Below are 14,483 nucleotides of genomic sequence, written 5' to 3' on the forward strand. Positions count from 1 at the left end.
TGGAAAAAACCATATGCTCATTAATTTTAAAATAGATTTGATGGTCTGAATGCTATAATTTGTGCTGGAGTTATACATGTAAAATTTTTGTAAAACTCTTAACTGAGCAAATCAATAGTATTGAATATATATGGGTATCAGTTAGCCATTGCCAGAATAATGTCACATGTTACAGATTGGGTTCCTGGGGAACAGATTCTGAGATGAGATTTGCATGCTGGAAGTTTATTAGGGAGTACTGTTGGGATCAACACCTGTGGAAGAGAAGGGAAGGAGGCAGGATTGAACAGAGGGAGAAGGTAGGCTCTGATACAGTGTGAATGAAGGCCTCACCCTTTACACTCCTGCATCATTGGATGCTGGCTGCCCCAGGAAGAGGGCATGACCTTGGGCGATGAACCTTTCTTAATTTGCGTTCATTCCAAAGAGGAGCAGCGCTGTAGGCTGTTTGCTCACAGCACTTCTAAGCATTGGGTGAATAAGCTCTTAATTCTCAAAAGGGAAAATGCAGTCTCTATTACAATGCCCAGAATTTCATTGGCTTATAAACAACAAACATTAATTTCTCATGCAGCCCTGTATAGATCGTCTAGGATTCTGCTGAACTGAACTGTGCTGATTCGGGTGAGAAGCTGCAGGTTAGGTCCACATCTGGTGCATGTATCTCTCATCCTCTGTTGACAAAAGTCAGTAGCACAAGTCCAAATGCACAGGCTCATGTCAAGGCTCTGTTATGTCACACATCTTAAGAGCCAGTTGGCCACACAAGTCACATGGCCAGGCCCAACCTCAGCAGAGTGGAAGAATATGCTCCCTTGGAGGTCCAGGAGAGGGAGTGAATTTTTGCCAAACAATAGTCCAGTTTACCAAAGTGTGATTCTGCTTAATGAACAAAAGATAAGAATTCCACTGCCAAGATTTCATTGTCACTCTTTCTCCTAAAATACTTCTGTTTGTCATCTCCATCTGTTTTGAATGAGATGAAATGTGACAACACCTTCACCACTATTTGGCAGAGAGAACAGCTTGTGCTGAGTTCTTATGATTTTCAAAATTTAGATTTGAATGGATTTATGTGTATCTGTATCTCTATTGAAAAGATGATATCTTTGCAAAGTATTTATCTGGAGGGAGGATTTTCGGTTTCAAGTTCTTTATCTTATTTTAAATTGAGGTATACTTATAATAAAGTGTATTAAGTACACTTAGGTGCACAGCTTATAAATTTTTACATATGTCTACATCCATATAACCACCACCCAGCTGTAGATGATGAACAGGGTTCCCTCATGCTTCTTCCCAGTCAATGATCCCCTCTTCTGAGGTAATCATTATTCTGACTTCTCTCATCATAAATTAATTGTTATTTTTCTCAAAATTCATAAAAATGGAATCAGCCAGTATGTTCTCTTATATGTCTAGCTCTTTGAGTTTTTATCTTAACTGATAAACTGTAAGTTGTTGGTTACATTGTCAAACTCCTACGTCTTTTCTTAGCTTATTTCTGTGAGTCTTCACTGGATGTTGTCTCTTTTGTTTTAGGAACTATATTTTGTGTTTTACTTATTAGCTTTTTGTGGTTGGATTAGACTGTACAAAAGCTCGTTCAGAAGAAACTTCTATGTATGTCAGAAAGACAGTTAATATGGACTGCTAGCAAATAACGTGATCCTCTGGTTTCCTTTGTAAACCTGGCCATTGATTTTTTTTTTTTTTTTTTTTTGGCCATTGATTTTTAACAGGATTATTCCTTAGGCATTCCACAGTACCTGTGTCTCATGGGATGTTTATTTTCTACACATACTGATCATTCCTGCACTTTCCCCTGGGCTGTGGTCTAAAATGTGTGGGCTATGGAGGTTTCATAGCTGTGGTCAGCCTTAGTCCGACTCACTCTTTCCATTTGATCTGTGACACAATGCAGGAGCTAGTTTTCAAAAGCAAATGCTTACTTCCGTGTTCAGTAACACAAACACACTCTGTAAAGAACAGAACCTTTAAAAACGACCTGATCACTTGGGATTTTGGTTACAGTCACTTATCCTAGAGGCTAGGATATTACTTTGGTACTTATTAGATAATAAGTACCAAAGCCTTATTAGATAATAGCCCATCGTCATTTTAAAAAGTGCCTATAAGGAAGGCATTTGCATTCATCTAACATGAACAAAAGACTGAAAATCCATTCACACTTTGAGTGGTTGGTATAATAACAGCTGAGAAAGCTCATTTAATTCTGTGACTTTTGGTTTCAGAGCACCTGTTCAATATAAAAATTACTTGTATCTCCTGAGGAATCTCAGCAGCAGTTAATTTGTATAATTATTGATTTTGAATACTTTTGTTTTTTTAGTTATCCACTGTAAATTTAGGAGTTTTAAAAATAGTTGTTTATGGAAATATATTATTATTTGAAGGGACCCCTCAATGCTGTTGATCTGTTCATTTTTATAGATCAGTTATCTAGAAACAATCATTTTTTAGTTTCAGGGATGGTGTTAAGAGTGTATAAATGTAACATACAGTTAAAACTGCTGAATCTGTCAAGTGAGAGGTTAGCTACAGAAGTGGAATTTAGTTGATTCTGAAGTTTGCAGAGCATAAGGGAAGAATCAAGATCAATTCTAATATTTTTGTAACCCCTGCTGCAGAAGGGTGAGAAGAAATTCACTTGAAAGTTGAAGTTATTATTCCATGACTGTGACACATATAGCAAAAGACTGCACATGGTCAGTATGGTCTTAACTGTGATTATAACTAGGAAATTGATAATGAAATCCTTACTTGCTTTTGTTTTGTGGAATCCAATGATTTATTTTAGGGGAGATGTCAGCCCTTGTTAAAGCAGTTAGTTACTGTTCCTAATCATGTCCTAAATTCTGCCTTTAGCTCTGTCAACAAATTCATATTCAGCATCTTTATGTATCACAGTATAAATACATACTTTTAATGTGTATTTTAGCTAATAATTTTTTTCTCTTTAATAGATGTTAGTTGATATTGGAGCTTATCTTATGCTTTTGTACCAGTGGGGAACTGTCCACTGTCCCCTACCAGATATTTTGGGATCACTTATAAGCTAAATTTTTAAGAAACATAGATGTGACTCTATCCTCATTTATGAAATTTTTAATAATTATCAGAAGATACTTTGTGTAAAAGGTGTAAAACTTGGCTTTCACATGTTAGAAAGTTTAAACAGAACTAGTTCTCACTTGGCAAGGATTTGATCACCAACCAAATCTGTATCACACCTATATGCTTATCCAGACACAACTGACTGTCCTGTTCATCAGTTTTCCTGCTACACATACAAATACGCATGCATATTATGAATAGATCTTTTTAAAATAAGCTAGACCCAAGGTACTTCTGAAAAAAGCCGCTTCTATTATTCTAATCTATCTTTCCTCCTTTCAAATCACTCACCCTTGAAATATATATGAAATCCACACTGGCCCAGGTAGCTGTTCCAAGCAAGCCTGGTCATCTATTCTTGGTCTTACAGAGTTTCAACCAAGTTACTGTTTTTACATGGATATATAATTTTGTTTGTTTTGTTTTGTTTAACATGGATGTGTAATTTTGTCTTCACCATTCTCAGTTTCATTGTTTTTTCTCCATCTCTTGTTCTTAGTATATCTTGCTCCAACCTGAGAATATTTTTTCTCACTCTGATACATCCTCTGTCTACATATTTTTCCCTTGTCAAGGAAGGCTGTGCCAACCTTATAAAATAGCTGAAGTGACTCTGGCACTTTTAACCAAAAGGATGATGGAACTTTCTGGGTTCGCATTTTAATTCCTGGAGGTCCTAGATCTTCATAGTTAGGTTGCTATAACAAACAAATGCATTTAAAAAAAAATACAGGGCTTCCCTGGTGGCGCAGTGGTTGAGAATCTGCCTGCTAATGCAGGGGACACGGGTTCGAGTCCTAGTCTGGGAGGATCCCACATGCCGCAGAGCAACTAGGCCCGTGAACCACAACTACTGAGCCTGCGCGTCTGGAGCCTGTGCTCCGCGACAAGAGAGGCCGTGATAGTGAGAGGCTCGCGTACCGCGATGAAGAGTGGCCCCCGCTTGCCACAACTAGAGAAAGCCCTCACACAGAAACGAAGACCCAACACAGCAAAAATAAATTAATTAATAAACTCCTACCCCCAACATCTTCTAAAAAAAAGAAAAACCTTAAAAGGTACAAATCAACATGTTCTTAAAAGCAATACGTGGTGTTTTAAATAACTGCATAAATCCATTGTTTAAATTTTTTTCTTAATTGTGTTACTAAAAAAGTAAATACTAAGTATATTGTTGCTAATTAAGTGCATCATGCATTTTAATATTTCTGTTCTTAAATAATCTAGCAAGTTTGCATTTCTGGCTGATCTTTTCTCTCCATTTTCTTTGTTTATTTTTTAGTTTCATGCTATGGATACGTTGTATAGGCACAGCTATGATTTGAGCAGTGCAATTAGTGTCTTAGTACCACTTGGGGGACCTGTTTTATGCAGAGATGAAATGGAAGAATGGTCAGCCTCTGAAGCTAGTTTATTTGAAGAGGCACTGGAAAAATATGGCAAAGACTTCAACGACATACGTCAAGACTTTGTAAGTAGAAAATTGTGAATTAAATAAAAGTTGGGGTGGGAATATTTTATCTGTTTTAAAAATTTGGCAAATCTTAAACTATTCATCTAGCAAGCCTCTGATGTAGTAATTTTCATCTGCTCAACATAGAATGCAGGCCAGTGTTGTGGAGGGAGAAACTGACATTTGTCTTGAGAAGTAATTGTAAGACCCAGGGTCAGGAAGCCCTGAGTTCTTGCTATAAACCTTGGCAATATGAATTAATCCTCTTCACCTCTCTCTGAGTTCCAAGTTAAAAATATGCACAGCTTTTCTAACCATTTGCACTAAATATTTCTGATCTCTGCTTTTTAAGCTTGTTGCTGTCTTTTAGAACTTCGGTATTTTTCTAGTTATCTTACCAATCATTGAGCTGGAATTTGATACAGACCTCTATTATAGAAATGACCTGTATCAAGCAGAGCAGAAGAATTTGCTTTATGGGTTTTTGATCTTTACGCTTCTTGATGATATGCAGGATCTTACTTGCATTTTAAATACTAGGTAATCTTGTCTACTATTATGTACTTCCTTTGTCTTTATGGAATTGCTGTATTTAATTAACCTTACAGTCTCTTTGAAATGGGGAGATTTCTATTTGAGAAGTTCATAAATAGCTTTCTATAACAGCCATTCTTTTTTTTCAAAAATATTTATTCATTTATTTATTTGGCTGCCTCAGGTCTTAATTGTGGTGCATAGGATCTTAGTTGCGGCGTGTGAGATCTTAGTTGCGGCACGCAGGCTCTCTCTTGCGGTGCACAGGCTTCTCTCTAGTGGCGCACGGGCTTAATAGTTGCAGCGCATGGGCTCTAGAGCATGCGGGCTCAGTGGTTCTGGCACATGGGCTCTCTAGTTGTGGCACGCGGGCTCTAGAGCACATGGCTTAGTTGTCCCATGGCATGCAGGATCTTAGTTCCGCAACCTGGGATCAAACCAGCATCCCCTGCATTGCAAGGCCGATTCTTAACCACTGGACCACCAGGGAAGTCCCAGCAGCCATTCTTTTTTAAAAATTATGAAAATAGACTCATTATAGCTTATGAAGTATTTGATGTGAGCTAGGATCCTGCCTTTTATGTTGTTGCATCTTTTTAAAATTATTTCTAAAGGAAAATTTTACTTATCTATATGAGTTGATATACTAAATCCTAAACATGATAATTAAAGCTGTTAGTGTCACTGGCATTTGTTTTGGCAAAACTTTACTGACACCCAGATTGTTATATGTCATGGTTTCAATTTACAGGGTGTGCAGCTGGGAATTTAAAATGCATTGGTGGCATTTAGCTTCAGGTGGTCAGAATAACACAGCAGTGCAATGCTACTAATATAATATAGCTACACCACTAAATAAAAACCGCAAAAACAAAACCCCCTAAAGAACAAAGGCTGCAGGCCTGATAAAAGAGTAGAAGATGAGAAATACTAAAGTGAAACTAGTTTTCCCTGCACTGAGTGTGACATGCTCATTTTATGTCCTGATCATCATTCTGAACTCAGTTCAATTCAGCAAATGTTTATTAAGCACCTGCAACATACCAGGCCCTTAAGTGTGCACTAGACATGCATCAGAAATGTGATGTGGTCCTTACTTTAGGGAATGATTCATAGTGAAAATCAAGAGATTGAAAGATAAGCCCTCAAATAAAATATAATGTAATTACTTCTGTCAGTAGTAAGAACGAGTGTTATGGAAGTAGTGGGAAGGGAACTATTAGTTGTGCCAGTCAACTCAGGAGTGTCTTCACGGAGTTAACTGGCATTTCATCTGGACCTCTGATGGTAACGGGAGAGAACAGCAGATTGGCGGGTATACACTGAGCTGTGAAACTTTTAGACAGCCTTCCTGGGCACTTAATACAGGACTAGGAAATAACGCTGAACAGTAGCTTGGTGCAATATACTTGGACATAGAGGCTGGCATTCATAGAAGGTAAAATAACGGTGTGAAAACGAGTATAACAGCAATAATGCTGTTAAATGGTTTTTTGTTACCTTCATGATCTAACAAAATTCTTGTAAATTTGTGGCATGATAAAGTTTTTCTGAAGGTGGTTAGAACGCTTGTTGATGAGCCAGTCCACATTAGGTTTGTTGTATTTTGGAGCTTGGTATTGGCCGCCAGTGTCAAAAAGCTTAGATAGACCATCAGGAGGCTAACACTTCAGAGGGTTTATGTTTTGTGTAGTTTTGGGTGTTTGTTAGTTTTTTTAGATCCTTAGGCTTTGTTTTGTTTATTTATTTTTATTGAAATATAGTTGATTTACAGTGTTAATTTCTGCTGTACAACAAAGTGATTCAGTCATACATACATATATATATATACATACATTTTAAAAAATATTTTCCATTATGGTTTATCACAGAATATTGAATATGGTTCCCTGTACTATACAGTAGGACCTTGTTTATCCATTCTATATATAATAGTTTGCATTTGTTAACCCCATTTTGGTGTTTTTAACTTATTATCTCTCCCTTCCACCACCCTATACTTGTAAAGTAATGTATAAACCTGAAGGCCATATTTAACAAGCCTACAGCTAACATCATCCTCATCGGTGAAAAGCAGGTACATGAAAAGGTGTTCAAGGGACTTCCCTGGTGGTCCAGTGTTAAGACTCCTTGCTTCCAGTGCAGGGGGTGTGGGTTTGATCCCTGGTCAGGGAACTAAGGTCCTGTATGCTGTCTGGTGTGGTCAAAACAAACAAACAAGAAAGGTGTTCAACATCACTAATCATCAGGGAAAACCACCATGAGATATTGCCTCATACCTCTTAGGATGGCTATTATTTTTTTTAAAATGAGAGATAATAGAGGTTGGTGAGGATGTGGAGAAGCATTGTCATTAATTCTTCTTTAAATGTTTGGTGAAGTCATCTTGTCCTGGGCTTTTCTTTGTTGGAAGGTTTTTGATTACTGATTCAGTCTTCTGTTCACATTTTCTATTTCTTCATGATTCAGTCTGGATAGGTTATATATTTCTAGGAATTTTTCCATTTTTTCTAGATTATCCAGTTTGTTGGCATGTAATTGTTCATAGCAGTCTCTTAGGATCCTTTTATATTTCTGCGATATCATTTGTAATGTCTCTTCTTTCACTTCTGATTTTATTTATTTCAGTCTTCTCTCTTTTTTCTTAGTATAGCCAGTGGTTTGTCAATTTTGTTTATCTTTTCAAAAAACCGGCTCTTAGTCTATAGATCTTTTCTGTTGTTTTCCTTGTTTCTACTTCATTTATTTCTGCTGTGATCTTCTTTTTCTGCCAATTGGAATCACTCTCTTTTCAGTCTTTGTTTATCCTTTCCTCCTCTGACTGGATAATGTCTAATGACCTGTCTTTGAGTTCACAGATTTTTCTGCTTGATCAAGTCTGCTGTTGATGATCTGCATTGTATTTTTCATTTAATTCATTGTATTCTTCAGCTTTAGAATTTGTTTGGGTTTTCTAAAATGATTTCTCTCTGTTGAACTTCTTGTTTTGTTTGTATATTGTTTTCCTAATTTCATTGAGTTTTCTATCTGCATTTTCTTGTAGCTCACTCAACTTCGTTAAAACAATTATTCTGAATTCTTTGTCTGGGAAATCCTAGATCTCTATTTCTGTGGTATCAGTTCCTGGAAAATTACTGTGTTCCTTTGCGGGTGTCATGTTTCTTTAATTTTTCATGTTTCTCATAGCCTCATGTTAATCTCTGTGCATTTGACTGAGCAGACATTACAGACTGGTCTTAGTGGGGAAAGACCTTCACCTGCAGGTGGGTGCAAGGGTACCAGGCAAGTGGGGTGCATTGGTTCTAGCTCCCGGAAAGGCCCATTGGCATAGTGCGTGTTCAGCTTTTTCAGCTGAGGTCAGTGTCAGTAAAGATGGCAGTGGCCAAGGGTGCAGGTGTCTGCTGCAACAGAGAGGGCTGTTGGGGTCTTCAATGGCCAAGGCTGCTGGGGACCTCCTGATCTCTTTCTTCCACAGCATATGTCATCGGCGAGGGGATGTCTCTTGGCTCTGGGTCTGGCTTGGAGTGCCCTCGCAGTGGCAGTGGTGCCTGAGGTGTGGGCATGCTTGGGTCAGCCCCTGAGCCGGGAGTGGAGTGTGTGTGCTCACAGAGTGACTGAAGCATATGATCTGGTGCCTGTGAAGTGAGTGCATGTCGAGCAGCCAGGGCTCTGGGGTCTGGGGTGTGCACATCTTCTGGAAGGAGTACAGCAGCGTCTCCTTCTCTAGGAGGCCAGCAGCAGCAGTGGCTCTTGATTACCTCGGCGGCAGGAGCTGCTGGTTTCTTCTGCACACGAGCCTGCTGGGGTCCACTCCAACAAACATTACAGAGTCCTCTACTGTACAAGCTGTAGGGATTCCTCAGCAGCTGTCTTGGGTGCTGCTGAGGTCCTCATTGACCAGGGCTGCCAGGCTTCTCTGCAGAGCAGGCCACTGGTGACTGCAGTGGTATCCAGTGTGTGGCTTATACTGATAGCCTCCACCCTTCGTTGTTCTTAGCAGTTTCCAGATGTTTCAGCTAAAGTCCATCTCCTCAGTGATCCTCTCTGTGTACTCTCTGTGCAGTTATTCTCCATTTTTTGCTGCACTGTGTTGCTGTAGGTTCTTCTTTGACTCTTGCATCTTCCCGGGGCAATTTTCATTTGTTGATAGCTATCTAATTATCATTTTTTGTGGGGTTACAAAGGCTGGTATGTCCTCCTCTTGCTGGCGTATCTCTTCCTGTCCATTTTGTCTAGTTTGTTGTCATAAAGTTGTTCATAATCTCATTATACTTTTAAGTTCTGTGGGATGGATTTGTAGTGATATCCCCTCAGATATTCCTGATACTGGTAATTTAGCTTTTCTTTTTTCCTCATTAGTCTGGCTAAGGGTTTATCAATTTTATTGACCTTTGCAAAGAACCAGTTTTTTAAAAAATAACTAATTAATTTTTGGCTGCATTGGGTCTTCGTTGCTACGCGTGGGCTTTCTCTAGTGGTGAGCGGGGGCTTCTCTTGTTGCGGAGCGCAGGCTCTAGGCGCGTGGGCTTCAGTAGTTGTTGCACACATGCTCAGTAGTTGTGGCACACAGGCCTAGTTGCTCCACAGCATGTGGGATCTTCCCGGACCAGGGATCAAACCCGTGTCCCCTGCGTTGGCAAGCGGATTCTTTTTTTTTTTTTTTTTTTTTTTTTTTGCGGTACGCGGGCCTCTCACTGTTGTGGTCTCTCCCGTTGCGGAGCACAGGCTTCGGATGCGCAGGCTCAGCGGCCATGGCTCACGGGCCCAGCCGCTCCGCGGCATGTGGGATCTTCCCGGACCGGGGCACGAACCCATGTCCCCTGCATCGGCAGGCAGACGCTCAACCACTGCGCCACCAGGGAAGCCCGGCAAGCGGATTCTTAACCACTGCACCACCAGGGAAATCCCAAGGACCAGTTTTTGATTTGATTGATTTTTCTGTTTTCTGTTCCATTGATTTCTGCTTGTATATTTATTATTTCTTTCCTTCAGCTTGCTCTGAGCTTCTGTGCTTTTATCTTTTCCTAGTATTTTTTTAAGATTGGAGGTTAGATCATTAATTTGTTTATTTGTTTTTTTTCTGTTTTTTTGCAATACGCGGGCCTCTCACGGTTGTGGCCTTTCCCTTTGCGGAGCACAGGCCCCGGACGCGCCGGCTCAGCGGCCATGGCTCACGGGCCCAGCCACCCCGCAGCATGTGGGATCCTCCCGGACCGGGGCACGAACCCGTGTCCACTGCACCGGCAGGCGGACTCTCAACCACTGCGCCACCAGGGAAGCCCCTAGATCATTAATTTGAAACTTTGCTTCTCATGTAACCATTTATTGTTAATACTCTTTTGGCTGACAATGAATTCAGCTTTTGACTGAGAATGACTTCTGCCTTGTCCGAAAAACTTTACTGTCCCCTTTGAAGAGAGATTTCATTTTTATAGAATTCATTAAAAATTTTTTTCCTCTTTGAGTATTCTAAAGATGTCTATCTGGCTTACGTAGTTTCTGATAAGAAGTTCCTATGTATGTAAATGTTTCTTTTTCTTTGTGCTCAAGATTTTCTCTTTACTTTTGTTTTACTACTACAGTATGAACCTGTAGTAGTAAACCAAAAGCCCTGGCAGGCTTTTCTTTATAATTATTCTACTTGTAGTTCACTGAGTTTCCTAGAGCTGAGATTTGTTGTTTATGTGTTAGTTTGTATAATTGGTATTGATCTGTCTTCTAGTGCACTAACTCTTTTCTTGGTTATGTCCAGTATACCGATAAACTTGTTAAAGGAATTCTTCAAATATGATATATTTTCCTAACAGTCATATTTTATTTTTATGCTTTTTATCTCCGTATAAATTTCCCATCTATTCATGTGCATTGTCTGCCTTTTCAACTAGATCCTTCAGTATATTAATATAGTCTCTGGTTGGCCAGGTTTGGATCTCATTGTTGTTCTGGTTACCTTCAGTGTACCACTGTACTGGAAGGCTTAATATTTCATGTACGACCTTTATATCTTTGAGCCTGACAGGGCCCCCAAAGCTTAACTGAATCTCCCCATTTTTGCTGGAGATGCAAAATCCTTTCCTGCCTGGCTAATTCACCTACACCCCACCCAGCCTTGAACCTAATGGGTTTCCCTTCCCTTGCCAGCAGGCAGAATTATTCTCACAAGCCAATCACATCCTCCTGTGGGAGGAGGGCATACCGCACCCTCTTGTTACGCAAAGCCACACTTGCACGGCCCCTACTGGGCTCACTATTCCCAAGTACAACCCCTGTGTGGCCCTACATGATGTGTAGTATCCTCTTCCCCCAGACCGTGAGTATAAGTGACTAATAAACTGCTGTCAGTCTCATCTAGTTTGTCTCCAGTGTCATGTGTCGTATGTCTGAGCACCTTCCACTGTCTTGAGGGGCGGGTCCCTCCCTCGCTGGTGGGATGAATAGGAGGTGAACTGAACATCCACAGACTTCATCATCTTACCTATGCTTAATGTAGGGCCTGAAAAGCAGAAGGGTCTTTTTCTTGTGTTCCTGTCCCATCCTTAGCAGGCCTTGCACTGCAGAGCCTGTCTCCACATTTTGCCCTTCCCCCTGTGGTAGTATGGAGTTGCAAGTCCACGGTGAGGGTGCAGGGAGTTTCTTAGTTGTCCTGTTCCTGCCCAGACTTTGGTAGGTTTTGTGTGCCTGAGTCTCAGCGGTGGAGCTCCCACAGCAATTCTGTTCTTCCCCCAGCTCCCTTGTGGCAACCGGTCTCTGCTTTGTGTAGCCTTTTATTAGCAGGACTTTTTGGTTGTGAGCAAATTTCCACTTTGTCTGAGACTTGGGGGTGGGATGGTTTCTAGTCCGTCTCCAGTGGCAGACACTTCTGCTTTGTATGAGAGAAGGATCTAAGAGAAGGATCTGGGAAGCGGTTTTTTGGCCTGGTCCCCAGTGGCAGCAGATCACCATTGTGCACACCCACACCACCACCAATGGGCAGGTTTCTTGCCCTGTCCCAATTCTTTCTGCTGAACATCTGATGGAGGAAAGGGGGTGTGTCGATTCCCTCTGTGCACTGCTTTATTTAGCTTCATCTTCTTACCAAGGTTGATAAGTTGTGTGTTCATTTTCATTCCTTGATTTTTCCTTATGGTTTCCTTTTTGATCCTTGGATTATTTAGAAGTAAGTTCCACATATTTGTAGGGTTTTTTCCCCATATATTTTTTGGTTATGAATTCTGGTTTAATTCTGTTGTGTTCAGAAAACATACTTTATTAAATACACACACACACACACACACACATAAATTTTACATTTTGAAGACTTGATTGATTCTACTGTAGTATATGGTTTGGTTTGGTGAATGCACCATGTGCTCTTGAAAAGAACAGATATTTTGCTGTTAGGTATAATATTCTATAAATGCTACTTGGGTCAAGTTTATTGATAATGTTGTTCAAGTCTTCTGGAGCCTTACTGATTTTCTGCCCACTTGTTGTGTTACTTGTTGAGAGAGCAGTATTAAAAGTCTCTAGCCTATAATTGTAGATTTTTCTATTTTTCTTTTCAATTGTATTACGTTTTTGCTTTAAATATATTGAACCTCTGTTGGTGGACACATACATATTTAGGATTGTTATATTCTTGTGATGATTCGCCCTTTTTATCTTCACATCATGCTGCTTTATCCATGGGTAATATTCCTTGTGACAAAGTCTAGTTTTTCTCCTATTAATATAACCACTCCAGATTTATTGTTTACATGATATATTTTGTTTCCATCATTTTACTTTTATTTATTTCCAAAGTGGGCTTTTTGTAAACAGACTACAGTTGAATGTTTTTTTTTCACCCCCAACCAATCTAACAATCTCTGCCTTTTACTTAGAGTGTTTAGATAATTATCTAATTATCTAGAGTGTTAATATAATTATCAGTTTAAATCCATCATTTTACCCTGAGTTTTCCATTTGTCCCATTGTCCTTTATTCCCCCCACACACACTTTATTTTTTAATTTATTTATTTTATTTTTCTGGCTGTGTTGGGTCTTCGTTGCTGCACAGGGGCTACTCTTCGTTGTGGTGCACGGGCTTCTCATTGCGGTGGCTTCTCTTGTTGCGGAGCACGGGCTCTAGGTGCACGGGCTTCAGTAGTTGTGGCACACGGGCTCAGTAGTTGTGGCTTGCAGGCTCTAGAGCGCAGGCTCAATAGTTGTGGCACACGGGCTTAGTTGCTCCGCGGCATGTGGGATCTTCCTGGATCAGGGCTCAAACTTGTGTCCCCTGCCTTGGCAGGTGGATTCTTAACCACTGCGTTGCCAGGGAAGCCCTTCTTCCCCCTTTCTTTTTTATTTATTTATTTATTTAATTTGTGGTACGCGGGCCTCTCACTGCTGTGGCCTCTCCCGGTGCGGAGCACAGGCTCCGGACGCGCAGGCTCAGCAGCCATGGCTCAGCAGCCATGGCTCACGGGCCCAGCCGCTCCGCGGCATGTGGGATCTTCCCGGACTGGGGCACGAACCCGTGTCCCCTGCATCGGCAGGCGGACTCTCAACCACTGTGCCACCAGGGAAGCCCCTCCCCCCCTTTCTTAATTTTTTATGATGCCCATTTCATCTCTCCTGGTGGCTTACTAACTAAACTTTTGTTTAGTGGTTTACAATATATATCTTTAATGTACCACAGTTTACCTTCAATCAAATTCTGCTTAGATCACATAGATTATAAGAACCATGAGACAGTACACGTCTAGTTCTTCCTTCCCGTTCTGTGCTTTTGTCGTCATACATTTTATTTCTGTACATGTTCTAAGTCCCGCAGTGCATTATTACTGTTTCTTGCTTTAGGCAATCAGTGGTCTTTTAAAAAGATTAATCCCCCCCATGTTTATTTACTTATTTATTGTTACTTATTTTTTAAAAATTTACCATTTCTGCCCCTCTTCATTTCTTTGTGTACATTCAGATTTCTACCACCACCTATGGATTTCTCAGGTCTCCTCCACTGGCTCAGTTCTTTCTGATGAACACCTGATAGAGATCTCTGGCAAATGTGTTTGGATTCCCCGTGTGTCTAGAGCGTCCACAGATGCTAAGCAGTTGTCCTAGCCCACTGTTGACCTTTAATAATCTGGTAATTTTTTTGTTGTTCATCACCTGTTTCTTTTATGCTCTGCCAAAGTAAAAATATTTAGAGTCCTGTCTCTCCTTGGAGTGACTTGGGAATTTAGTTCAGTTGATTGTCTTGTAATCTTAGCTCTCTGATGGACTAAAGAGTTGGTGTGGTTTTATAAATTATCTGTTTCTTTCCTCATCTTTAGAGTGGGGATGACATTCTCTTGTGGATTTCTATGTCCTAAACAGGACCTGAAATATGCAGAGGAA

At 40.3% G+C, this 14,483-nt stretch overlaps 1 protein-coding gene across 6 annotated transcripts in view; it reads left to right on the forward strand.

Moving 5' to 3' along the window:
* The window catches only part of MTA3 (metastasis associated 1 family member 3), a 197,564-nt gene that overhangs the window by 141,334 nt on the left and 41,747 nt on the right, over window positions 1-14,483 (forward strand). For all 6 annotated transcript variants that reach the window (XR_004352956.1, XM_032653367.1, XM_032653366.1 and 3 more), the window contains exon 9: window positions 4,421-4,609. Coding sequence is in view for 5 of the 6 variants with exons in the window: in XM_032653367.1 (XP_032509258.1) it covers window positions 4,421-4,609 (189 nt within the window). In the remaining variant the exon portion in view is untranslated. The remainder of the gene's footprint in view (window positions 1-4,420; window positions 4,610-14,483) is intronic.

The sequence above is a fragment of the Phocoena sinus genome, chromosome 13 (assembly GCF_008692025.1).
Source record: "Phocoena sinus isolate mPhoSin1 chromosome 13, mPhoSin1.pri, whole genome shotgun sequence".
Lineage (NCBI taxonomy): Eukaryota > Metazoa > Chordata > Mammalia > Artiodactyla > Phocoenidae > Phocoena > Phocoena sinus.